General features: G+C 54.6%; 1 protein-coding gene across 1 annotated transcript in view; it reads left to right on the top strand.

The window, feature by feature from the left end:
* Nucleotides 1-27,354, top strand: part of PRKCZ (protein kinase C zeta) — a 98,745-nt gene that overhangs the window by 40,452 nt on the left and 30,939 nt on the right. The window contains exon 5 of the mRNA XM_022598764.3: nt 26,530-26,615. Coding sequence (XP_022454472.1) covers nt 26,530-26,615 — 86 coding nt within the window. The remainder of the gene's footprint in view (nt 1-26,529; nt 26,616-27,354) is intronic.

Here is a 27,354-nt window from a genome sequence, read left to right as displayed (position 1 = left end):
ATCGCAGGTGTGGACACGGATGCTCACCTGCAGGCAGGGTTGTGGGCACGAGGTAGAGAGGCCTCGGTGCTGGGTCCTGGTCCACGTGTCCCTCTCCCAGTCTGACTTTGGGGGCCACATCTCCTGCTGGACACCTCTTTGTCCCCACCCCCTCGGGTGACCTCCCAGCTTGTCACATCGGTGCAGCCACGTTCCCTGGGAGCCCACGCGTCCTCCGGAATGTTCCCGCCGATGCGCGGTGTTGGGGTTCTCCTTTGCCATCACCTCCCCCACCTCCAGGGGCAACACCTGTCTCTGTCTCTGGACCCCGTCTTTGGCAAGAGATGGAAGAAACCTGGTTCCAGTCCGAGCTGCGCATCCCAGGCCCGTGGCCTCATCCTTGTGTGTGAAGGTGCAGGCCCACGGTGTGGACAGCAGTCACCGCGGGGTATGGGGTCTTTTCTGAGGCTCCTGCCGTGGCCTCCTTTCCCACCCTCGGCCCCTGTCTCCCGTCTTGGCTGTTCTTGGCCTTGAATTAATTTCTTGCCTTCTAGTCATTTTTCTGAAAGCTCGGTTTTGAGCTCTTTCCCTCTCGTGTCTATAACAACCTCTGCCTGGATCCCCCCGGGCCCCCCACCCGTTTGCATATCTCCCCAGGCCACCACCGAGCAGGGCCAGGGACCCCTGGCCGTCAGCATCTGACTGCCTGTTGGCGGCTGTGGAGAAGTGGCTCCTTTGTTCCTTCACGCCTGGGGCTTCATCCCTCGGATGGGGCGGGGTTTCCGTGTGCCTGGGCCACTCACGCCGAGATCATAGGTCCCTGAGGGTCAGGGCAGCACCAGAGGCCCAACCACCAGGAGGCCCAGAGCGCAGGCCTTGGCATCCAGCCGCCCCTACTTCCCACTCCGGTCTTGGGCGGGCCACCTCTTCTCTGGGCCTCCATTTCATCTCCAGGTGGCAGATGTGGACACAAGGAACTGAATCACGTGGATTTTGTGGGGATTAAATGCAACAGTGTGTAAACATACTTGGCACCAAGCTTGTCTTCAGTAGGTGCTGGAGCCAGTGTGCTAATGTTGATGTATTTCTGAGTGGTAGGTGACAGTTCTGGAGGAAGCGGCTTCGGTGCACTGCTGCCGTGGTGGTTCCACGGGAATCAGAACGGTCCTGGGCTGTAAGTCGCAAGTCAGGGAACGTGGAGCAGCATCCCCTGTGGACGTCAGATTTGCTCCTGACTCATGGCTTCTCGCAGACACCCAGGGGTCCACTATGACCTCAGTCTCTGCTGAATCCTCAGCCGGAGTGTCAGCACATGCACACGCACACACGCACACACACACACACACACACACACACACACACACACACACACACACACACACACACACACACACACACAGGCACCGGGGTCCTCACACAGACGGGCTTCCTTCCTTCCACGTACCTGAGTGGCGGCCCCCGGATGCCGGGTCGGGCAGATGCTGGGAAAACCAGTGACCTGGAGGATACACTCCCGGTCTCGCCTGGTTAATGAGCAGATGTGCAAAATGATAATTTAAAGTTCCAGCTTGTAATTAACGTAAGTGGCACCAAGGCGGAAACACTGGGTAGTGGGGCTGGTGCGGGGGGCGAAGGAGGTGCCAGGGCGGGGCGTGGTGTGACCCCTGAGGCGAAGCATAGAGGACCACCGACATGGCCGTGGGGCGGGGGTTCCTGGGGGGGCTGGTCAGAGGAACCGGGAAGACCTGCTGGTGGAACCACCCAGAGAGGTGAGGGTGAGGGTGGGGGCCACACAGGAGCCTCCGGTCACCCCTTAGTTGTGCATTTTGTGAGCCTGTAAGGCATTTGTTCAACAAAAGTGCATCCTGGGTGTGACCACTTTGCTGTTCCAGTTAAGTTGGATGTCACTTGTCCACATCCAGCTAAATCAGATGACTTGCAAGGAGCAGAAAAAACTTGAATTGCATTTTCGAAGTAACGAAAGTGAGATGAGGATGCTCTCTGTGGGAAAAGACAGCCCTCGGATTCCACACCCTGGTGGCAGCGAGCTGCGTGCACTGCGTGCTCTGAACCAGCTGGTTCAGACCCCGAGTTATTTCTCGTCTTCGTGAAGCACGTAGGTATCCCCAGGGTCTTCCTGACCCCGTGATCATGGCCCAAGGGCAAAGGAGGAGCCGGTCTCAGCCCAACTGCAGGTTGCGGTCTTTTCTTTGGTTTCATTTTATTTTGCAGTGGCAGACGCTGTTTTACTACAGTTATTTCAAAATCTGCCACCTGGAAAAACACGTCCCTTGGGGGACCATCTGCAGGGACCCAGGATTCCACAGAGGCTGCAGCTTTTGTGCTGACATCTAGCTTTGTCACCCAGTTCGCCCGAAGGTCACCCGCTGCCACCAGGACGTCTCCTCTGTCCCCAGCCCCGTGGCCCTGAGCTGCCCTTCCCTGCTGGTTGCCTTCCTGGTTTCCGAGCTCTGAGGTTTGCTCCCAGGGCTCTGCCCCTGGATCTGAAGGCTGTGTCCCGTCCTCTCCGTGGACAACCTCGTGTGGTCACTGTCGCGAGGGTCAGCTCCTGTGGACGAGGATACCTTTGTGTCATGTTTTGGCAGTTCTCACAATATGGAGACTTCATTATTATTGCGTTGGTTACGGTGATCTGTGATTGGTGATCTGTGTAATTGTTTTGGGGGCACCACGAACCACACCCTTATGAGATGGTGAGCTTAATCCATGAGTGTCGTGTGCGTTCTTACTGCTCCACCCACCAGCCGTTCCCCCTCTCCCTCCCCCTCCTCGGGTCCCCGTGTTCCCTGACACGACAGTACTGAAATTAGGCCAGTTAATAACCCTGCAGTGGCCTCTAAATATTCAAGTAAGAGGAAGAGGTGCACGTCTCTCACTGTAAATCGAAAGCTAGAAATGATTGCGCTTAATGAGTAAAGCATGTCAGAAGCTGAGACAGGTCGAGAGCTAGGCCTCTCGCACCAAACAGCCAAGTTGTGAATGCAAAGGAAAAGTTCTTGAAGGAAATTAAGAGCGCTGCTCCAGTGAACACATGAATGATAAGAAAGCGAAACAGCCTTATTGCTGATATGGAAAAAGGTTTTTTTTTCTGTTTTGGGGTTTTTTTTTGGCTGTGCCGTGCGGCATGCAGGATCTTAGTTCCCCAACCAGGGATGGAACCCATGCCCCCTGCGTTGGGAGCGCGGAGTCTTAACCACTGGACAGCTAGGGAAGTCCCTGATGTGGAAAATGTTTTGAGTGGTCTGGGTATAAGATCAAACCAGCCACAATATTCTTTTAGGCCAAAGTCTAATCCAGAGCAAGGCCCTAACCCTCTTCAGTCCTGTGAAGGCTGAGAGAGGGGAGGAAGCTGCAGGAGAGAAGTTTGAAGCTGACAGAGGCTGGTTCATGAGGTTTAAGGAAAGAAGCTGTGTCTCCATAACAGCAGCAAAGTGCAAGGGGAAGCAGCAACAAGTGCTGATGTAGAAGCCGCAGCAAGTTATCCAAGAGATCCAGCTCAGAATTCATGGAGGTGGCTACACTACACAACAGATTTTCAATATAGATGAAAGGGCCTTATATTGGGAGAAAATGCCATCTAGGGCTTTCATAGCTAGAGAGGAGAAGCCAATGCCTGGCTTCAAAGGACAGGCTGACTTTCTTCTTAGGGGCTAATGCAGCTGGTGACTTAAAGTCGAAGCCAGTGCTCACCCACCGTCTGAAAATCCTAGAGTGCTTAAGTATTTGGCCAAGTCTTCTCTGCCCGTGCTCCGTAAATGGAACAACAAAGCCTGGATGACAGCACATCTGTTTACAACATGCTTTACTGAATATTTTAAGTCCACTGTGGAGACCTATTGCTCAAAAAAAAAAAAAAAATCCTTTCAAAATATTACTGCTCGTTGACAATGTACCTGGTCACCCCAGAGCACTGACGGAGATGTACAACGAGATGAATGTTGTTTCCATGCCTGCTAACACAACTTCCATTCTGCAGCCTGTGGATCAAGGAGCAATTTCAACTTTCAAGTCTTAATATTTAAGAGATACATTTTGATCAACTATACTTCAATAAAAGTAATTTTTACAAAAAAATTAACTATACTTCAATTTTAAAAAAAAATTAAAAAAACAAACAAGAAACACATTTTGTGGGGCTTCCCTGGTGGCGCAGTGGTTGAGAATCCGCCTGCCAATGCAGGGGACACGGGTTCGAGCCCTGGTCCGGGAAGATCCCACATGCCGTGGAGCAAGTAAGCCCGTGCGCCGCAACTACTGAGCCTGCGCTCTAGAGCCCGCGAGCCACAAGCACTGAAGCCCACACACCTAGAGCCCGCGCGCCGCAACCAGAGAAAGCCCGCCTGCAGCAATGAAGACCCAACGCAGCCAAAAATAAATAAATTTTAAAAAAGAAAGAAAAATTGCTGCAGCCACCCCAGCCTTCAGCAACTACCACCCTGGTCAGTCAGCAGCCGTCAACATCAAGGCAAGACCCTCACCAGCAATAAATAAGCAAATAATAAAAAGGTTTGCCGAAGGCTCAGATGATGGTTAGCCTTTTTTGGCAATAAAGCAGTTTTTACTTAAGGTATGTACATTTTTTGAGACATATGCTGCTGCACACTTAATACGCTACAGTCTAGTGTAAACATAACTTCATATGTGCTGAGAAACCAGGAAATTCGTGTGTCTCGCTTTATTGCGATATTTGCTTTCTATTTGCTGGAACCAAACCCACAGCATCCCTGAGGTGTGCCTGTACTGACATGTAATCTTGACTCCATGATTTCCTGGGGGGCTGTCCTGCGATGCCGTCCCACCCCCTGGAGGCCTAGGGCTCCTGACTTCCTTGTGTCTGATTTTCTAAGTTGAGCGGCACAATGAGATAATTAGTAATTAGTAAAAAGACATTAAAAGATTCTCCCTTGTGGAGGGATCCCGAGGGGGCTCCTCTGGTGCTGGCCCTGCCCCCCTCATTCTCGACCTTTGAGTCTCCTCTCGATATGTAAATCCCGCATCAGAATTTAGTTGTGACAACGTGGGCTTTCCCCCCAGTAAATTCTTAAAGCCTTTCAAAAGCTTAATCTCAAGGAGAATCAGGCCCTTTTGTGTGTTTAATTACCAAAGCTGTTTTGAATCTCAAACATGGTTTAAGAGACCTAAGAAACTGCACCAGCTGAGTCCTCTAACTGGCAGGAGGCCGGTGGGCATCCTCCCTCCCCCGCTTCTCGGGGTGGCCCTGGCTGTGAAACCCCAGGGACAGCCTCCAGTGCGGGTCTGAGGCTGATTTCCTTGTTCTCTCTTCAGCTTGTGTGTTTCATTCATTCATTCATTCATTCATTGCAGCTCAGCTGTCACGACCATGAGCCAGGCACCTTGGGCTGAGCGTGGCCTGTCACCACTGGCTGCAGGGCCCAGGACAAGGCTCCGTTTCCCTTCTTGTGAAATGGGTGGTGGGAGTGGCTGCCTTGCAGGGCTGCTATGCGGGTCCAGCGCCTGCTACCCTGCTCGAAAGTTCCTTTCCCTGCTCTCTGCCCTTCTTCCCCAGCCGTGGTCACAACTCCCCGACTATCCCTCACCCACTAGAACGGGGCGCTAGGACAAGAGCTGTGCATGGGGATGCAGGCCTCGCCCAGGTTCGTGGGACTTCTGCCATGAGCGTGTGTTTTCCTATCAACTTTGTGGCCCTCGTGTCTGTTGCTCTGTTACTTGGGGGTTTAGGATCAAAAGCTTTGGAAATACTGAACCGACCTGCAGTCCAGATGCTGCCTCGTAGGCCTGCCTGTGAAACGGAGATGTCAATGCCTGCCTCTAGGAGGCCTGTGAGGGGACAGGATTCAGCATCTCCTCGGCTTGGACCAGCATCTGATACAGAGTGGACACGGGGTAGATATATGGTGGACATGTCCCGTATTATGTGTAGCAGAGACACAAAACAGATACACCATAGACACATAGTAGACATGTAATAGATTCATAATAGATACAGAACAGATACACGGCAGAAGTTCACACGTAACACACAAGCACTGGGTACACCATAGGATCAACAAATGCTAATGGTGTATCATGAGTGTCCCGCCTGGGGTTCACTTAGCTGTCTGTGGGATCCTTTTCACAAGGGAGGACTGTTACGGGGGTTTGGAAAAACAGTCCAGTTTTCTTTCCCTCTCTCTCCCTTTTCCTTTTTACCAGACACAGCAGAGCAGCGTTTCCTGTCTGGTGGGTGGAGGAGTGTCCTTCTGGGTTGGGCCCTAAGGTCAGGAGGGTGATGGGCTGGGGGAGGGGGTGGGAGGGTGGTCCTGGAGCCAGTCCCCCGCCACCCCTTGCTCTGCCCCAGGAATCTTTTGAATTTATATTTTTTCCTTAGAGTCCGGTGTGGGCTTTTCGAGGTCTGCTTACAAGTTTTTATTCTGTTTTTGTTGGTTTGTTTCTAGACTCCTAGAAACTTCTTGTATTTTGTTCTCTTCTTTATTACAACTTTGAAGAAGTCTAAAGATGCCCCCCCGCCTCACTAAAGGGTCCCAAAGCAAAGACGTGCAGTCAACTGCGAGGCACACAGCCCGCAACGACCCTACCCTCGCTTTTTCTTTTCCTGTTTTTCTCATAATTAGGCCTGTCCCTCTGGGGGAGGGGCAGTGCTTCTCTTGAGGGAGGGTGGGATACACTGCTGAGATGTGGAGGAGAAGCAGGTGTGTCTGCCGGGCCTTGGAGATGCTCTCAGACCCGCTGGCGGAGGGTGCCCCCTCCCCGCCCCAGCCTCGCTTTTCTGCCCCTCCCCCCATGTGCGAGGCCTTTACGAACACGTGGCCCCTGCACTCTTTCTAACCATCTCTCTAATCGATTCATATCAGCGTGACAAATCTTTTTTTATTTTATTTATTTATTTATTTATTTTTGGCTGCGTTGGGTCTTCGTTGCTGTGTGCGGGCTTTCTCTGGTTGCGACGAGCGGGGGCTACTCTTCGTTGTGGTGCGTGGGCTTCTCATTGCGGTGGCTTCTCTTGTTGCAGAGCATGGCTCTAGGCGCACGGGCTTCAGTAGTTGTGGCACGCGGGCTCAGTAGTTGTGGCTCGCGGGCTCTAGAGCGCAGGCTCAGTAGTTGTGGCGCACAGGCTTAGTTGCTCTGCGGCACGTGGGATCTTCCCGGACCAGGGCTCGAACCCTTGTCCCCTGCATTGGCAGGCGGATTCTCAACCACTGCGCCACCAGGGAAGCCCGGCAAATGTCTAATATCATGAGGAAGTCAAATAAGCCGCTTTCTCTGGGAAGCCTTCCCCAGCGGGTGGGGCTGCACTTTGTTTCTTAGTCCCTCTTAGAATGGGGCGGGGGGGGGCGGGTATGGGTACTTGAACATCAGCCACTTTGTCCGTTTAGCCGTTGCTCCTTGAGACCCACCGTGAAGAGATGTGAAGACGGCCCTCGGGAAGCTCACGGTCCAGGACTAGGGTAACTGACGGGGCTGCATGGGACGTGGGACTTGGGGCAACACCACCCGCTCCTTGCTGTGTGGCCGCCAGTGTTTCCCGGCATCTGCGTTCGGGCGGCGGTGGGGGGCTGGGGGGAGACTCGCACCTCCCCGTGACCTGGACTGTGCGGGGTTCCTTTCCTGTCGGCGTCATGAGGCTCTCGGGGGAGCAGGGTGGGCCCCCGAGGCGGTCCCAGGCGACTTGAGAGAGCAGCTTGGGTTTCGGGGGGCGTGGGGGAGCAGGGCCAGGGCGTTCGGGTTGTGACCTCCGGTGCCACAGGAGGTGGCTTTGGGGCTTTCTCGTCAGCTCCCTCAGCTGTGGAGGCAAGGGAAGGGAATGGGGTGCTCGAAGGTTGTCAGCAGCTGAAAATCAAAACTGGGGTCACACGGCTACGATCTCTTTGGCTGAAACCAGACTCGGGGCCCGTGGAGCGGCTGGCACGGTGGCCAGGCGGACGCTGGGTGCTTCCCCTGGAGCAGCGAGAAGAGGGTAGACCTGGCTGACCACAGACCGCCCGCACCTCGCGGCCTTCTGTGTACAAGGCCCCTGGTGACCGGGTCTGCTTCAGGGACTGGGATGGCGCCACCTGTCCACGTGGAGTTTGTGCCCTAGAGGGAGGGAGGGCACAGGCGCGTGGCCGGAAGGGCCCTGGGAGACGCTGTTTCAGCCTGTTTCAGCCGAGATAAGGGGTAGGGGAGCTGGCTCTGCCAGGTGGGAGGGGGAGGGGTGGGACCGGACTGGGCCCTGGTGTGGGCGGAGCTCGGACACTGAAGGTGAGGCAGGAGCTGTGCGGTCAGAGCGTGGACCAGGCAGGCGCCCCATGCTGAGTGGGGTGGGTCAGGGCCAGCAGGCCTGTGCGGCCCGCTGCTGCCCACGAGGCCAAAGGGTCAGGGAAAGGGGGCAGGAGTCCAGCGCTGGGAGAAGATTGGCAGGACCTGGAAGGACCAGGAAAGGGGGAACTGGAGGGTGGGTTCCACGTGAACCTTGCAGGTGAGTGTGGGCAGGTGAGTGCAGAGACGTGAGTGTGGACAGGTGGACGCAGGCAGGCTAACATGGATGTGGACAGGTGGACGCGGGTAGGTGCACGGACACCATCTTCCGTCCGAGTGAGGGGAGCAGCCTTCAGGACTGGAAGTGTTTACTCTCCACTAAGTCTCCGTTCGTGGTCAGACACGTCCAGGTACTTAATCAGCCAAGGACGCCGGCAGCTGCTCAGCTGACCCCTGGTTTACTGCTGTTCATTCGTGCAGCCTCGGTGGGCGTTCGAGCATCGTGGTGCGATTCCGGCGTGGATGCTGAGGTCATGGAGGACACGGCACTCGTGGGAAGGTGGTCTCATCACGGTGCCAGCCTCTCAGGCACTGAGGCCATGTCCTGTCGCGTGGCTGCGAAGGGCGTGCGGTTGTGCGTCGTGGCCTCGCTGCCCCTCTCCCAGGTCTGGTGCCTCGATCCCAGAAAGGAGGCGGCGCTCTGGCCTTGTGCTCGCAGACAACCAGGAGCTGGCTTGTCCCTGGCCAGCAGGAGGGGCCCGCAGGCTGCTTGCAGACAGGGACCCGAAAGGAGCTGAGGGGCGGTGGGGGGAGCCGTGGGCGTGCCCGGGGCTTGTGGTTGATAGGACGGGGATCGTGCTGGCGTCTGCGGGTCTCGCTAAACGGCCATCCAAGTGGAGTGGATTTGGGACGAGGTGATCACGTGGCTGAGAGCCGCGAGGAAGAGCTGGCCGGCTGCTTCGAGACGTGCTGTGGGGACAGGAATCCTTCCTCCCGGGTGGACAGGGCTGGCCACGAGGACCGGGGTGAGTCCAGGGCAGGGGGAGGGCCCTGCCTGGTCCCCAGCGTGGTCCCAGGACAACAGCAGGATGAGGGAAGGGAGGCCCCGCCTTAGTCATCTCTGTCTCTGTCTGTCTCTCTGTCTCTCTGTCTCTGTGTCTCTCAGAGGCCTCCCTCTTGTTCCTCATTGGACCAAAGATGGTTGGGGCAGGCGAGCCGCTGGGGGCCGGGCTGAGTGAGAGGCACACCTGAGGGCTTCCGTCATCACATCTTGTCTCTGACTTTGACCCTCCTGCCTCCCCTTCACAAGGACCTCGTGATGACACTGGCCCCCAGATAATCCAGGATCATCCCCTCCCAGGGTCCTTACCTTAATCGCGCCAGCGGAGTCCCTATTGTCGTGTCAGGTGCCACAGGCACAGGCTCGGGGACTAGGACGGGTCACCCCTGGGGGTAGATACTCAGCCGAGCACAGGGGCTTCCCGGCCCCCCGCTGTGGGCGGTTTCTGGCCCCCTCTAGAGGGATTCCTGGAGTGAGAGCGAGACCCAGACGGAAGGCACTGGCGGGCTCACTGGGGCTGGGGCGGGGGCAGCCTGGGAGCCCCCTCCAGCTCTCTCCAGGACCCCTGGCCTTCGATGGCCTCAGTTTGCTCATCTGTAAAGTGGAGTCCACGGTACCTGCCCCTTTGTCCTCTGATGATCAGAGGTTGTAACGGGTATTAAAACACTAATTACAACCGCTGACCTGAGCTTCATCAGAGTGCCCGTGGAGGGGGCCGGGCGTGGGGCAGGGAGAGGGTGCTGGCAGCAGCTGTGACGCGGGGGCTGATACCGGCTCACCCTCGGAGCTGCACCTGGGCTCGGCCTCTCAGCAGCCCTGTTCACGGACCTTCTTACAGACCCGCCCGAGGAGGCAGGGGGAGCCCAGATCACGGCCTGCGGGTCGTGTGTGTCCCTGAGATTTGATCGTGTCGGTGTTGGGAGCCACACGGGAAAGGTGATGGCTTCCCAGGGCCTGGGCTGGGGACGGGGCAGGGAGGCTGTGGCCAGGCGCAGGCAGGAGGCGTGGGGAGAGTCCAGCCTCAGCCACAGGAAAAATTTGTGGACTTGGTCGCTGGCTGGGCATTGAGGGAGCGCAGGTTTCTTTCTGCCAGGGGGGCCCCGGGAGGGGGAAGAGCCGGACAGGAGGGGGCGTTTCCTAAGGGCTTCCGTGAGTGACCAACAACTGAAAACAGATTCTCTAAAACTGAGGCAGGAGACCCAACAGCCAGGACTGACCCCGCCTCATCCTCGGGCGGCCGGACCTCTGCAGTGCTGGTTTCCGCAGAGGGGCTTACCCTCCGTCAGGCGCCTCATCGTGGTCCCCAGCTGCTGGGTCACACCGACGCCTCGTGCCCTTGGTCACTCGCCCACCTTCGAATCATCACTGGCGGAAAGCCCTGCACATGGCCTGGCCTGGGCTGGTGGGCATGGAGCCCTGCAGGGCGGGGGTGTAAGGAGAGAGACCCCGCCCCCCGCCCACCTCTTTCATCTGGTTTCCGATCTGCTCCTGAGGGCTGGTTTATCCAAGAGAACCACCCTCCCTGCCGCTCACTGCTGTCACTGTGGGTGGCCACTGGCCTGCATTTGGGGGCACTCACTCTTGAGCGCTGCCCCCGGCGCCCCGCCAGCTCACCACTTGGACCTCAGCCCTGCCTGGGACGGATCCCACCCTCGCCAGAGCCTCTCTGAGCTCCTGCTTCAGGGGATCCAGATCCTTTCCGCAGTCCTCGTTCCTTACGATCTGATCCTCAAGCTCAGGATTCACAAGAATTTGGCACGTGTGTGTGTCCAGCCTCCTGTCCAACCATCTGTCCATCGAGGCTCCCAGATATCCACCCAAGTGGAAGAGATCAGCGCAGGGTGAAGGGCAGGCTGGCTTCCTTTCAGGAGAGCCAGGAGCCTCCCCCACACACCGCGTTCCGTCAGTTCTAGGACCAGCCTCCCGCTTCCTAACATGGCTGAAATCGGAGAGCATCGTGCAGGTCTGGGTGTCCCCGTTTAGCCGGCAACGTTTTCTTTCTTTCTGGTGCATAAAATCATGGTGTTTCTGACAGTTGATGGTCTCTTAGGTTGGATGAGGAATGTCACAGAGGTGGGCTGGCATCAGGCAGAGAGAAGGTTGGGTGCGGGCATGGACGCAGGCCTGCAGGTGGGTGATCCCGAGGAATGTAGGTCTGCGGTGTTGATGAGGGCAGGGAACGTTAAGGTCATTGGTGCTGAGCTAAAGAGATGGGGACCTGTGGCTCAAATCTTTGAGGACAGGGCAGATGGTGTTGAAGTGTGGAGAGAGGGGAGGGAAATGGCTGGGGGAGCAGCCCACCTCCCATCCCTCTCCCCTCCCCAGAGGGCGGGTGTAGGGCCGAGAGTTCCAGCCGTCTAATTATGCCTTGGGCCGTGACGACAGCCCCCAGCCTGAAGCCAACCTCATCAGCTTACAGAAGACACTCAGGACTCCTAGGGTTTCAGGAGGCGTGTGCCGGGAGCACAGTCGTGATAACTTGCATTTCCACTCTCTTCTCGGGCTGTAGGGGTCCCGCTCACACGTCCTGCAGCACACGGGCTTGTCAGAAGCTCTTTGCAAGAGAGCACGTGTGAACGGTCCCACATCGTGGCCGTGGTCCGATCTCCTCTTTACCCCTGAGGCTAAGCATCTTCTCACTAACGGGCTGTTTAGGACCCGCTGCTGTCGGGTGCCCGTCCAAGTCTTTTGCTTAGTTTCAAAATCAGGTTGTTTAAAAACAGCTTAATCGGCTGGGCGTCTGTTCTCCTGCTGTGCAGGAGCTCTTTGTGTGTTGTGGATGCGACGCTGCCAACACCTCCCCTCACTCAGCGGCTTGCCTTTCCACTCTCGATGAACAAAAACTGGACGCTCACTCTACAATTAGTGCTTTTTGTATCCTGTTACAGAAATATCCCCTTAACCCCAGGTCCTGAGTATTTTCTCTCCTGCCCAAATTGCAGCTTTTCATTTGTCCTACATCACCTGGGAGTGAGTTTTGTGTATGGCGTGAGGTCGGGGCGGAGGTTATCCGCGCACCCCCTGGCCCCCTGCCGTGGTGATAACCAGTTGATCCAGAACCACTTATAGGAAAACCCATCCTTTTCTCACCACGATTCAGTGACATCCTTATCATACATTGTCGGGGGTGGGGGCGGGCTGTCTCTGGACTTGTTCTGTCCTGTTGGCCTTTTACACCAATATCACACAGTTTTAACTCAGCTTTTTTTATTATTATTAATTTGTTTGCTTATTTTAATTTTTTTTTGTCTATGTTGGGTCTTCATTGCTGTGCGCAGGCTTTCTCTAGTTGCAGCGAGCAGGGGCTACTCGTCATTGCGGTGCACGGGCTTCTCATGCAGTGGCTTCTCTTGTGGCGGAGCACGGGCTCTAGGCACACAGGCATCAGTAGTTGCAGCACGTGGGCTCAGTAGTTGTGGCACACGGACTCAGTAGTTATGGCTTGCGGGCTCTAGAGCACAGGCTCAGTAGTTGTGGCACACGGGCTCAGTTGCTCCGTGACATGTGGGATCTTTCCGGACCAGGGATCGAACCTGTGTTCCCTGCATTAGCAGGCGATTCTTAACCGCTGTGCCACCAGGGAAGTCCCCTAACTCAGCGTTATAATAACTCCTAATATCATTGTGTTTTAAGTCCTGCAATTTTGTTTTTCTTCAAGAGTATCTTGGTTGTTTTTACTATTTCTATACGAATTTTACAGTTGGTTATAAGTTTCCCAAAACCCAATGAGATTTTTTATTTGGATTACATTTGAGTTCATAGATCAACATGGGAGAATTGACATCTTTACAGCACTGAGGTTTCCAATCCATGAAAATAGATTTAACTCTTCTTTAAATTCTTTCAGTAACGTTTGTAGTCTTCTGTGTGGCAGTCCTGCACAATTTTTGTTAGATCACTTCACTGCCGTTTACTTTTTTTTTTTAAAAGAATTTATTAGTGTTTGCTTCTGGGTGATTTTTTAAATTATTATTATTTATCTATTTTTATTTTATTTTTGGCTGCATCGGGTCTTAGTTCCCCTGCAGCATGTGGGATCTTAGTTCCCCAACCAGGGATCGACCCCGCGTCCCCTACATTGGAAGGCAGATTCTTAACCACTGGACCACCAGGGAAGTAAGTCTCTGCCATTTACTTTTTAATGCTGCTTTAAGTGGTGTTCCTTTTATAATTTTGTTTTCTATTTGTTTGCTTATAAAAATGTATGGAGAAATGCAGTTGATTGTTGAACTCTTGTCCAGCAACCTTGTTAATTCACATATTAATCCTAGTATTTTGGGACTTCCCTGGTGGCACAGTGGTTAAGAATCCACCTGCCAATGCAGGGCACACGGATTTGATCCCTGGTCCAGGAAGATCCCACATGCTGTGGAGCAACTAAGCCCTTGCGCCACAACTACTGAGCCTGTGCTCTAGAGCCCACGAGCCACAACTCCTGAGCCTGCATGCCACAACTACTGAAGCCTGCGTGCCTAGAGCCCGTGCTCTGCAACAAGAGAAGACACCGCAATGAGAAGCCCCCGTGCACTGCAACGAAGAGTATCCCCCACTCGCCGCAACGAGAGAAAGCCCGTGTGCAGCAACAAAGACCCGACACAGCCAAAAATAAATAAAATAAAATAAATAAAAAAAATAAAGTAGTCATATTAAATATGAAAAACAGCTTTTAAAATTTATCTCCGTGGTGTATTTTGTGACAATGGCGAATCAACGAACCCAACACAGCCATAAATAAATAAATTAATAAATTTTAAAAAAATCCTAGTATTTTATCTGCAGGTCCCTTTGGGTTTCCTATATACACTACCATTTCGCCAGTGAGTTTCATTTCTATTTCCAAACCTTCAGCTGTTGCCTTGTGGCACTGGCACTGTTTATCTTTCCAAAACACTGAGCCTGTGTCCAAAACATTATGGAACAGAAATGCTGACAACAGGCATCCTCTCGTTCTAGATTTCAGTGGAAAGTTTTCAGAATTTTACCATTAAGGATGTTGTTTGCTGAATGACTTTTCTTTCTTTTGTAAATTCCCATCATCAAATTAAGGAGGTTCTATTTTATTCCTAGTTGAGGGTTTTATCCTGAATGACATAGAATTTTACCAGATGGATTTTTTTTTCATCTGTTGACATACTTTTCTCTTTTATTCTGTTAATAAAGTGAATTACATTATTTGGCTTTGAATGTTAAACCAACCTTGCATTCACTTAGTTCACCCTGTTTGGCTATAATGTGTTATCCTTTCTATATTTTGCTGGATTCAGTTTGCAAATATTTGTTTGGTATTTTTGCAACTATGTTTACAAGAGAAATTGACCTATAATTTTCTTTTTTTGTAACATTGTCAGAGTTAAACATGGAGGTATATTGGCCTTAAAAAATTAATTGAGCTTTTTAAAAAAATATTTATGTATCTTATTTAATTTATTTTGGCTGTGCCAGGTCTTAGTTGCAGCTCACGGGCTTTTCTTTGTAGCATGCGGACTCTTAGTTGCGCCATGCATGTGGATCTAGTTCCCCGACCACGATCAAACCTGGGCCCCACGCATTGGAAGGCAGATTCTTAACCACTGGACCACCAGGGAAGTCCCTGAGCTTTTTTTTTAATTCTTGGGAAGATTTACATTAAGACTGATGTTATTTCTAAATTAATTATTTAGAAGAATTTATAGCAAAGCTCCACGAGCCTGGAGTTTTCCTCATGGTAACATTTTAAATTCTAGGTTTAATTTTTAAAATACAAATTAACTATTCAGATTTTGTATTTCTTCTTTTGTCACCTTTAGTAAGTTGTGTTTTTAAGGATATTTTAAAGTCTAAATCATACTTATTGACATAGTACATATCTTTATTATCCTTTAAAATATCTTTAATATCTATAGGTATTAAATTATTGGAAATTTGACTTCTTTTGGTTTTCCTTCATGTATTTTGTGCTATATTAGGTGTGTACAGATTTAGGATCATTATATCTTCCTTTTGAATTGACACTTTTATCATCATGAAATGTTGCTCTTTTAGATGAAAAATATTATTAGCATTTATGTCTCCTTTGTCTGACATCAGTATAACTATGCCTGTGTGTGTTGGGGGGAACAGGGGGATCTTAGTGCTTATGTGGTATATTTTTTCCATCTTTATACTCAACTTTTCTGTATCATGTTTTGGAAACAGCTCTTATAAGCAGAAGTTAGTTGTTGTTTTTGACCTAGTGTGAAATCCATGTCTTTTACTGAAGCATTTAGTTCATTTACATTTAATGTCATACTGATAAGTTACAGTTTAAATCAATCAGCTTACTATTAATTTTGTAACTGACCTATGTGTTCTTTCTTTTGGCCTTCCTTTCCTGCCTTCTTTTGGTTTAATCAGGTGTTATTTTTTTTATCACCCCACCCCGCTTTTTATTAGCTTTGTTAAGTAATACTTTTTAAAAATATACTTTAAAAAATATTCTAGGGACTTCCCTGGTGGCACAGTGGTTAAGAATCCACCTGCCAATACAGGGGACACAGGTTCGATCCCTGGTCCAGGAAGATCCCACATGCTGCGGAGTAACTAAGCCCGTGTGTCACAACTACTGAGCCTGCGCTCAAGAGCCTGTGAGCCACAACTACTGAGGCTGTGTGCTGCAGCTACTGAAGCCCGTGCACCTAGAGCCCGTGCTCTGCAACAAGAGAAGCCACGACAATGAGAAGCCCACACACCACGACAAAGGGTAGCCCCTGCTCGCCAAAACTAGAGAAAGCCCACGTGCAGCAGCGAAGACCCAATGCAGCCAAAAAAAAAAAAAATTCTAGCGGGACTTCCCTGGTGGTCCAGTGGTTAAGACTCCGCCTTCCAATGCAGGGGACACGGGTTCGAGCCCTGGTTGGGGAACTAAGATCCCACATGCCGTGGGGCAACTAAGCCTGCGTGCCACAACTACTGAGCATGCAGCCCACAACTAGAGAGGCCACGTGCCACAACTACAGAGCCCACACGCTTTGGAGCCTGCGCGCCACAACTAGAGAGAAGCCTGCACGCTGCAACAAGGAGCCTGCGTGCGCAACTAAGACCCGACACAGCCAAAAATAAAATAAATAAATGTTTTAAAAAATAATAGGGACTTCCTTGGTGGCGCAGTGGTTAAGAATCCACCTGCCAATGCAGGGGACACGGGTTCGAGCCCTGGTCCGGGAAGATCCCACATGCCTCGGAGCAACTAAGCCCATGCACCACAACTACTGAGCCTGTGCTCTAGAGCCCGTGAGCCACAACTACTGAAGCCCGTGCGCCTAGAGCCCGTGCTCTACAGCAAGAGAAGCCACTGCAACGAGAAGCCCGCCCACAGCAATGAAGAGCAGCCCCTGCTCGCCACAACTAGAGAAAGCCCGCGCAGCAACAAAGACCCGACACAGCCAAAAATAAATAATAAATAAATTATTTTTTAAAAATAATAATAAAATAAAATAAAAAATATTCTGGCTACCTTAGGAATTTTAAGAAACCTTGTTGGAATGCACCTTAAGTTACTATTTTTACTATTTCTGGGTAAGGCAAGAACCTTACAACGCTTTAGTCTTATTTATCCCCTTACCAATTTTTATGCTATTGTTGTCATGTGTGTACATTTTACTTGTATTTTAAACTCCACAATCATTGTTAGTGTTGTTTGAAATAGCGTGCGTTCAGATCCCCTTTCTGATGCACGCATTGCAGCATTGTGCTTACGTCCGAGACCATCTTCCTTCCCGAAAAACTCCCTTTAGTATTTCTTCTAGCAGAGGTTTGCTGACAACTAATCGGTTTTTGTTTCTGTGCAAACATCTTTCTGTTGCCTTCGTTTTTGAGGCCATTTTCTCTGGGTGTGGAGCCCAGGTGGGCAGCGTTGCTCTTTCAGCACGTCTGGTGCATCATCTGGCCTCAGCCGTTTCTGTTGGAGACTCGCCTGTCCCCCCGTTACTCCCTTGGTTGCTTCTCTTTCCTCTTTGGCTGCCTTAAAATGGTCTTTGTTCTTCTGTTTTAGCAGCCTTGCAAAAGAGGGGGAATATTGAATTTATCCTGAGGTTTGTAGAGTTTTTTGGATCTGCGGCACAGTGTCTTTTGTCTCTGCTGTAATATATCAGCCGTGTCCTTTCAGATGGTGCCCGTCCCCTCTCCCTTTGTCCCCCAGGCGCCACATCCATGTCTTTTCACCGTGTCCCATATGCCCTCTTCCTCTTTCCTGCACTTTCTTCCATCCCGGTTTTCCCCCCACTGTGTTGCAATCTGGATCTTTTCTACTACTATGTCTTATTTTGTCTAACCTGCTCTTAAATCTGTCTCCTGAATTATTCATTTCAATCATTGTATTTTCACTTCGAGAATTTCTAAAATGCTCGGGTTTTTAGAATGTGATTCCTTTTTTCATAGACCCAGTTCACAGGTGAAATTCTCTCATTTTACCTTTTTCAACATACGTAGAATATCGGAATCTCCTGGGAGGCCATTTTTATTGACTATTTGGTCAAATGCTCCTATTTCTTGACCTTCCTGGTAACTTTTTACTGAATATCAGATACTGTGTTTGAAAAAGTGTAGGAGCTCTGAGTGAGGTTATTTTCCTCTTGAAAGGGTTTGACTTTATCCCAGCAGATGGAGTGTGGGTGAGTCACCTTGATTCTGTTGAGGCTGGTCTGTTTCTCATTTTCCTTTAATATCTTTTAGTAATTACAGCTGGAAAAGTCTGGGGGGTCACCAGGACCCCAATCTCCAGCTTTTGTCTCCCCAGCACTGTGAGTCAGCCAGAAATCTCCACCGAGCTTTTTTTTTTTTTTTTTAACCTTTTAGCAGCTCTTTCTGCTTGATTTCTTGGCCTTTTGCCCTGGATTTGTGCAGCGTAGGACTCAGCAAATGCCTTGAAGGGCAGCCTAGATTTTTGGTTCATTTCTCCACATTCCCCTTTCCTCTGGGACTTTGAGAGAGCCTCGTAGTGGGGGGCCACCCCGCCACTCCAGTGAGGCTGGGGGGCAGAACATGAAACCAAAGAGGTTATTCTAGAGCCTTAAAGATCTGGCGAATTTGTCTGGCCAAGTCTGGGGCTTGCTGGGGACCTGTTGCTTTCGCTCCTTTTCTCTTTCTCCTTTTGGAGTGGGACTGACCACCCTGTGCCTGTCCCAACATTGCATTTTGTTTTTGTTTTTTGTTTTCTGGCCACTCCATGTGGCTTGCAGGATCTTAGTTCCCCAACCAGGGATTGAACCTGCACCCTCGGCAGTGAGAGCCCCGAGTCTTAACCACTGGACCACCAGGGAAGTCCCCCAACGTTGCATTTTGGAAACACACAACTTTCCCAGGTCCAGGCCGGGGGCGCCTTGAGTGTCACCCCCCCCCCCCCGGTTTAGATGATGTTTCAGTGAGACTTTGGACGTCAGTGTTGCTGCAGGAGTGAAGGCTTCGGGCCTATTGATGGAGTGGGTGTGTTTTGCGTGTGAGAGGGGCATGAATCTGGGGGGGGCCAGGAGCAGATTGTTTTGGACCAAACGTGCCCCCCAAATTCCTGTGTGGAGGCCCCGACCCCAGGTGTATGTGGCAATGGGATCGTGGGGAGGGGTGCTTGTGCCACAGGAGAAGAGACCCCGGGAGCCCCTCTGCCGAGTAAGCTGGCAGAGGCCGTCGCCAGAACCCGGGCCTCCAGCCCCCAGACTCTGCTGCAGCCTGTCTGTGGGTCCCGGGAGGACCCAGGCGGCCACTGGGGCTGGCTTGTCTCGGCTGCCCTGAACCCCAGTTTTCATCTGCAGTTGGATCCCACAAGCGCCGGGCCTCGCTCTCCGCTTGGCCTCCCGGGAACCAGCCTTGTCTCCCATTCTGATCCGCACGTCTGGCCGTGATGCCGGCCCGTCCTTGTTGTGGTCCAGCCGCCACTGGCTGTCTTTGGAGGGGCTGCGTCCTCAGTCCCCTCCCATCGTTTCCCCCGGCACATTCGGGGTGCCCGTGTTCCCGGCCCGAGGTCTTCTCCCGTCGGCCTGGCCCTGTGCTCCGGGCCGCAGGTGCAGCGGGTCTGGGGGGAACGCGGGCCCCTGCAGCACAGGTGGGCTCTGAGTAGCTCCAGGGCTCGTGCTGTTTGTAAGAAGTGAGTCTGTAAAGGAGGACGCCTGCGTGCAGGGGAAGTGGTGCGGCGGAACTCACCTGCAACAGATCGCTTGCAAGCTGGTGTACGTTTTTCCAGAGAATCTTTCTGAAAACATTGGTCAGACATTTCATCAAAACTCAGCTCATTTCATGACAAATTTGTATCTTTGTGATAAAAACTGTGGGAAAGTTGAACTGTTATAATATCCCCCTCCCTCTCAAAACACCTCTTAGGATGGGTTTCTTAACTCATGGTGTTTGGTGACAAAGGGACAGCTCTGAGGAGCCCTGGGAGGCCTGCCCTTTCTGGGAACCCCTAGGGTGTGGCCCTGGCCTTGTGCCCCCTGTGCCTCGTCGAGGTCTGTTCTTTAATGGGGTGTCTGGGGCCCTGTGACAGCAGCTCGAGCCAACAGGGATGGGCCCTTGGGTCTGTCTGGATGGCTTGGTCGCCCTGAACCCCGGTGTTGGGTGCTGGCCGGGCCCCTGCTGTACACGGAGGACGCCGTCCGGTCCTCACAGCTCCCGTCCTGGGGAGCAGAAGACCTTTCTTTACTTAAGCGTTTCTCTTTACAAACATCAGGAACCTGGTCCTTCGCTGGGTCTCTCGCATGTGCCGGCCCCCCCCGTCCCTCGGAGCCTTTGTGGGAGTGAATCCGCCACTCGGGGCTCCAGCGCTGGGTCAGGGTGCGTCCGTCAGCCACTCCTCGAGGGAGACACCCCTTTCCCCTCCCCACCCCCGGCGGCTGCTCCATGGCTCCCGTGGCCACTCTCCTGTCGACGGAGCCTAGCGTCTTGACCTCCAGCCTCTGTGTCCTCACGGGCACAGCTCAGATGTCCATCTTGGCCACCAGGGAAGGTGTCCGGCAGGTGGACTCCTGCAGGCGTCGCCGAGCCTCAGGGGACACGTGTCTGCCCCGCCGCTTTGCACACAGCACGTCACACTGGGGGGACCGTCACGCCTCTTCTCCCTGCCGTGCTTGAGGCTCAGGGAAACGAACCGCATGCTGGTCCCAGTCCCCAGCCTCCTCTCTGCGGGAGGCCCCACCGGTGCTGCCGGGCCACGGCGCTGGCACGTGCTCCAGATAGCTGTGGCCACAGCTGATGGGCAGTCCCCCCAAGGGACATCCCCACAGCACGTGTCCAGAGGCGGCAGTGTGGGGTGGCAAGCCTGGCCCTGGTCACTCTCTCTTCCCGTGGCCATACCCTGGGGCTGGCCCCACCTCGTCCACGCAGCCAACCACGCCCGGGCCCTGTGTCCCTGCTCCACTGCCCAGGGAGGGGCGACCTGGCCTCAGAGGGAAGCCCCTCTCTGCAGCCTGATTGGGTGGTTTCAGTCACGTGATGGCCCTGGACCCATGACATCCCTGGGGTCGCCCTTGGATTGCTTTAGACCCAGATGAGGTCAGCTCCGCGCCAGCAATGCCAAGGCTTGGGGGCCACGTCGGGACCACGTGCGGAAGGCAGGCTTCTGTGGGAGCCGGGCCCGCTGACAGGACCAAACTGCCGCTGTGCCCACGTGGCTGGCTTCCTGCCAGGGTGGCTCTGAGACCCTTCCCAGGTCTGCGTCTGCAGCCTCAGGCCCCTCGCCCACCTCTCAGAGCAGCGGATTCTAAGTTGCGTCTTCTCCTGACACAGATCAGAGTGAGAGGCAGGAAGCCACGAGGGAAAGGGCCCTGGAGGGGGCGACCCCACCGGCCCTGCTGTGTCCTGCTCACTGCTGCTCCACCCCCAGCATGACCCGCAGAGCCACAGGAGGACATGGGTCTGGGTCACACGGCTTTGGGGGCAGTGCCCGGTCCCTCCTGAGACACAGCGACCATCTGGTGTGCGTAGCAGTGGGCTGCCGGATCCACGGTCGGGTGACACCAGCCACTGGGAAATGCAGGTGAGCTGTGTGGCTCCGTGGGCTTCCTGGGACTGTTTGTCCACACTGGCCACCGTCTCTCGGGACCCCCAGCCTGTGCGGCCACCAGGCTTCTCAGCAGCACCAGATACGTGGCCCGTGGCCAGGCCAGCGTCCCACGTAAACCCCAGACTCCTGCTTCTAGATGGTCACGTGCAGCCTGCGGCAGGAGCCTTCTGGTGGGATGTGTGGTCGGTGAGGACAGGGTGGCCTGAGTGAGTGCGCTGCCCACTGGACACGGGCCCCGCCCTCCTGAGCATGGACCCCAGGGGACGCCACTCGCCCGGAGGGAGCTGGGCCTGGGGCCAGCAGCGCACGCTCTGCTGAGGACCCCACCCCCAGCCTGAGGGACGAGGGCCCCTCACCAGCTCCCTGGCCTTGCCTCGGGCTGGTCACCAACCCGGAACCACCAGGAAGGCTTTCGGCTGACCCACATGCCCCGTCGCCGGAGCACTCCCGCCACAGTTTCGAGGTGCTCTAGGGCTGTCCGGGGGTTGTGCTGGGCTGGTCATCTGGGCGGTGGGTCCGTGTCCAGCAAACAGTCAGAGAGGCTTCCAGTAGCATCGTGATCTGCCCTGAAAATTCGGAGCACCCCATGTTCCCCCCAAAATCTGGGGGCTGCCTGGTTTGTTTCAAGGTCTGTTGCTCTAAGCTCCCTTTTTAAAGTGTATTTTCTTCGCCTTGTCAGAGCCCTCAAGATGCTCCATTGCCATAGAAACTGAGCTCATTAAAGTTCCCTGCAGCCGTCCTAATTATAGAATTCCAAAGACAAGCAGAGAGCTTCTTTGAGGGTGTCGTTCAGGCCGAGAGAAGGTATAGGAGCGGCTGAGCAGACGGGGCCCTGAGGACCCACTGTCGTCCCCGCTCTGTGTCCGTCCAGAGCACGGGCACCGTGGAGGCGACCGGACACCTCAAGGTGCCCAGCAGGCTCTGACTTCGAGCCACTCTGACTCCAAAGTCGGCCTTGACATGGTGACCGAGTTGGAGCCTCCTGACCCACCAGGATACCGGGTGGAGCAGCTGCGGGGCCAGCCGGAGCCACCCCCCAGGGCCCGCTTCCCATGGAGGCCTTGCCAGCCCACCCGGCTGGGCTTCAGGACCATTTACCACTGAGATCGGCCGAATGGGAAGGTGGACACTCAGGGCCCGTGGTGGGTGCAGCGGGCGGTGGGGCGGGTCATCCCCAGAGCGCCCGCCCCGGGAAGCGCTCTGCACATGCGTGTTCCCTGAGCACGTGTGTCCTTTTCTTTTTCACACCGTGTCGGAGCAATGCTAACCGAGGGGAAACTGCCGGCAGGTTACACAGGAGCTCTCTGAACTGTCTTTGCAACTTTCTGTACGTCTGAAATTACTTCAGAACAAAAACTGTATATATTTTTTTCAATGCAGGATGCCCTGCTGTCCCTTGTGGTTCCTTGTAAGTCACCTGGGCACTGCTTTCCAGGTGGCAACGTGGGTGTGGATTGGACACCACAGGGGCTCCCCTGCCTCTGCCGGAAGTGATGCCAGGGTGTGGAGCCGGGCTGTGCACTGCCAGGGTCTCTGACGGCAACTTCCTGTCTCTGCCTGGGGTGGGGAGTAATGGAAAGTATCACCTGAGGGTTCATGTGAGTCAGGTCTCCAGACGAGAATAAACAGGCCGTGTGTGTAGAGAGAGTATTCACTGTGAGGGATTCGTTCACATGGTCACGGAGGCTGCAGGCTGGATGCAGGAAGAGCCACTGCCGAAGTTCAGGTCCGAAGTCCATCTGCTGCAGGACTTCCTCTCGCTGGGGGACGTCAGCCTTGGGGGTCTCTTCAGGCCTTCGCCTGATCGGACGAGGCCCACCCTCATTACGGAAGGCAGTCTGCTTCACTCAGAGACCATTGGTTTAAACGTTCATTTCATCCAGAAACACCCTCACAGAAACGTCCAGAATAATGTTTGACCACAGATCTGGGCACCGTGGCCCAAGGCAGCTGACACATGAAATTAACCACCACATTCCCCTCCTTGCCAAGAGGCACCTCCTGAAACCATGCTCAGTCTCTTGTTAAAGACAACAGCACGGTCACACCTCTGCCCAACATTGCACGGCGGTCCTGTGTGCACAGGACATGCACTGACCCTTCCCCCAGGAGGGCTGGTCGTCGGGAGGGGCCTGGAGGATGTGGCCCCCTCCTGCCTGCTCACCACTTTACTCCCTGGTTCCCCTCCCTTAACTTGCACGTCTGCAACTTCTGTGGCCTGGGAGCAGTGTCACGTCAGTGCCGTGGCTCTCTGAGGCAGCCCTGCTGGTCGGTGTTCTGCCGTGGGTGTGAAGCGCACGTCCACAGGCGCTGCTCCCCGCTGGTCAGGGTGCGAGCCGGTGGGGGAGTGGATGTGGGCCCCTGCAGCAGGATCGCATGCAGCGGCCGGGGCCTTTCTGTGCAGACTCAGAGCTCTGTGTTACTATTAAAATCTGAAACTAGTTTATAACCGTGTCGTTGTTGCTGCCTCTGGCCCCTCCCTCTGTGTTTTTACAATTCTGATTGTATATTGTTTACTGCAGCACTTGAGGCACTTCCAGGGCACGGGACTCACGTGTGTTATAAAACATACAACGGAGTGGACACACGTGCCCTTAGCAGCCGACCCGCCCAGCGCTGACCCACTGCTTCTGGTCTTCCACTGACCAGAAGGATTTCATCTCATACCTGCGCATCCTGAAACAACACATTGTCCGTTTTGCTTCTTTTTTAGTTTGGTAACAAGGGCATCATTTCACAGAGCCCGCTTGATGGGCGTCAGTACGTCACTTCATACTGATTTTTTATTTGCTTTGATTTTGGAAGATGCGTCTGTGCTGCTGAGCATAGCTCAAGTCAGGTTACGGCCGACGGGTCCCCCTGAGCAGTCACGCCCGCAGGTCACTTGTCCTCTTGCCGATGGGCCTGGGCGTCCGCAAACACCCTTTGCCGGCTGCGAGCCCACGTGTGAGGCCCCTCGCGCCTTGGTCTCGGAGCAGTGCAATTGCTGGGTCCCGGGGAAGCACGCGTCCTCTCGACAATCAGTTTTGGCCCCGGTTTAGCCCCTGTCTCGGAGGACAGGCAACTTCCCATTGCTCTTGACGGTATCTGACGTTGCGGAGGCTTGTCTTTCGCTGACGCTTCCGTTGCTTTTTCCTCGCTGATCTGTGGAAGTGCCTCCCGCGTCCCGAATCGTGAACCTGTCTCCTGCGTGTGGCTGATAATGGAGACGGGTTTGTCTGCCTCTCGGGCGGCCTCTGGATGGACATGCGTCCTCCCCTCGCGGTACTCAGGTGTGTTCCTCTCCTCTTTGGGCTGGTGCTTTTGGGTTTTCAGAATTTTTCTCCCCCTTGGACTGTTAAGGTTGTCCACATTTCCTTCTAAAATTTGTCCCTTTGCCTCTCGTGGTCAGTCCTTATCTTTTGAGGCCACGGCTTGCGTGTGGAGTGAGGCAGGCGTCCAGTCTGCGTGGGCTGCCCTCACAATACCCTGGATGGGGGCGGAGACCACAGGAGCTCACTTCCCAGGGTCTGGAGGCTGGATGGCTGAGGCCCAGGTGCCAACAGGGTCGGTGCCTGGTGAGGACACTTGGCTCACTCGCCACCTCCCCGGTGTCCTCCCGCCCTGGAGACCGAGCTCGGGTGTCTCCTCTTCTTGTGAGGGTGCTAATCCCGTCAGGGGCCCTACGCTATGACCACTAACCTCCATTGCTTCCTTAGGGGCCCCACCTCCAAATACAGTCACATGGGGGCTGGGGGGTAGGGCTTCCACGTGTGATCTGGGAGGGCACGTAGCAGCAGGGGTCCAGGCTTCTCTCTGTGGACGGCAGGACATCGCCCGCCTTCCTTCAGTCCTGCTCCGTGCCCAGGGGTCAGCAGGGCTCCATCCTGTCCCCTCGCTGAGCTTTCCGGCCTGCTGGGGGCTCCCTAGTACCCCTTGGCCTCTGCTAGGACATCCTTGAGTCTCTTATTTCGGGTGGCTTTGTTCAAATTTGAAGGGTATCCGGTGGGCTGCATTTTCAGGCTTTCACACGGCACGTGTGTGAGCGCAGGAAAGAGCCGGAGTCTCATGCCACCGCGTCCCCGGCTGAGAGCCCAGCTCCCTCTGTGTCTGTGTCACTCGGTGCCTTATGCCTCCGTCTGCTGGGACAGCCGGGGGGTGTGTACGCCACACGTGGGGACGTTAGCGGGAACCTGCCGGGGGCCAGGCTTCCCCCAAATCAGGCCAGGAGGGCCGCACCCTGTCATCCGGGCAGGGGTCCTGGGGCGTCACCAGGGACCCCTCGGAGCCCAGGGCAGATGGGCTGGGGGGTGAGGACGCTACCTCTGGCTGGCCCTGTTCTGTCTGGGTGTCGGCTTCTCGGTTTCCCACTTCGTCTCCCATTTAACGGGAGAGAAGCCGGTTTTGCAGTCACTGTGACCTGGTTTCGGCAGGTTCCAGCCAGAGCTGTAATTTGCTTGTTTTAAAAACATTCTGTTACAGTTTCCACGTCAGTATATTCCTGGCACTTCCCTGACTTCTCATGAAAGTCGCCTTCACTACAGAGCTTTGTAAAAGCACAAAGCTTCCCGTTGTATCCTGAGTATTTTGTTTTCACATACTTTCAAAGTGTTTTGAAGGAGCGAAGTTGGAAACATTTTTGAGGAAGAATAAAACCAACGGTTCTGGTTATACGTTTAGCTCCGCGTTTTTAACGAGCAGCCTCCTTCCTCAGGAGTTTGAATTATCGAATGCAGGTTGTGAAAGCGACGGTTTGGGTAACTTTCAATTCAACATTAGTGTCCGGTTGGTTTGGCTTTACTTCTGTCCCTAGATTTGCTCTTCAAATGGGAGCCCGGGACGGAGGGGGCAGGATGGTGCTGGCTGGACGGACGCCCGTCTCTGGCTGACCGTGGACTCCCCGGCGGCCAGGGTCCCTCTGAGGACGGTTGGGCGTGCACGTCCAGGGGGCCCTCGGCCCGTCGGAGCCTGTCCCTGTGTGGAGAGGGGCCTGGTTTTCACGCCCGGAGGGAAGGGGGTGGAAAGGAAACACGTGGGAGGCCACACGGGCCCCGATGTCTTCACAGCCTGACCCTCCGCGGAGGGCAGCTCTCGCGGCACATCCAGGGGCATCGAGGGGAGGTCGACCCCGGTATCGCGTGAGGAGTGGCTGTGGGGACGCAGGCATGTCAGCTCGGCGGGTGGCCTGTCCCCACCGCACCGCATGTGGCAGAGCTCGGCTCGTGGGCCACTAGGCCGTTTCTTTACCCCTTTCTGCTGTTCTTTCCAGAATCCATCTACCGCCGTGGAGCCAGAAGATGGCGGAAGCTGTACCGCGCCAACGGCCACCTCTTCCAAGCCAAGCGCTTTAACAGGGTGAGTTGCTGTCGAGGCCGCCGAGATGCCCCCACTCCCCCCCGCCAGAGGAGGTGCCGGGCTCTGCCCTGCGCACAGGCGAGGCCTTCGAGCCACTTTCACAGCCACTGTCCCTGGATGACAACGAGCCCTTTACGAGGCTCCCTGAGCCCGGGAAGGTGCCAGCTCGGGTCTTTTCTGATAAACTCGGCCTGTGTGCCCCTGTTACGGGATCCCCTGTCCAGGCGCTGTGGCTCCATGGTCCTGCCTGCCTGCGTGCATTCAGAAGGGACGCAGATTTGTCCCGTTACCGGGATGCGTGTGTTACCCCACAGTGTCCCCTGTTGGTCCCGGGGGTGTCCTGCGAAGCCCAGAGCCCGAGACAGCCCTCCAGCCCCCGGCCCGCGGGCCCCGCTGTCCGGCCCGCTCCGAAGGCGCTTTAGCCGAGCATCTGGTGTTTCTCCTCGTGCTGCCCTGTGTCCTGTGGAAACCATGGGGTTCGCGAGGCTGTGTAGCCGTCCCGTTGGCAGGTGGGCGGGGAGGCACCTGCAGGTGCCCCCATGGCCGGCGACCACGTGCCCGGGGGCTGCCGGCAGAAAGCGCCACAAACTGGATGCTTCGCCGTTCGTTCTCTCGCCGTCTGGAGTGCAAACCAAGGTGGGGCGGGGCCGCTCGCCCTCCCGCTGCTCTAGGAGGGTCCTTCTTGCCTGTGTAGCTTCTGGGGTTGCTGGCGGTCCTCGGAGCTCCTGGGCTGGGAGCT

Source organism: Delphinapterus leucas, chromosome 1, assembly GCF_059928025.1.
Source record: "Delphinapterus leucas isolate spDelLeu-1000000601 "Yukka" chromosome 1, BTC_Dleu_Yukka2, whole genome shotgun sequence".
Classification (NCBI taxonomy): domain Eukaryota; kingdom Metazoa; phylum Chordata; class Mammalia; order Artiodactyla; family Monodontidae; genus Delphinapterus; species Delphinapterus leucas.
The sequence above is the reverse complement of the archived record's forward strand: the minus strand, read 5'-3'. Positions and strand labels throughout refer to the sequence as shown.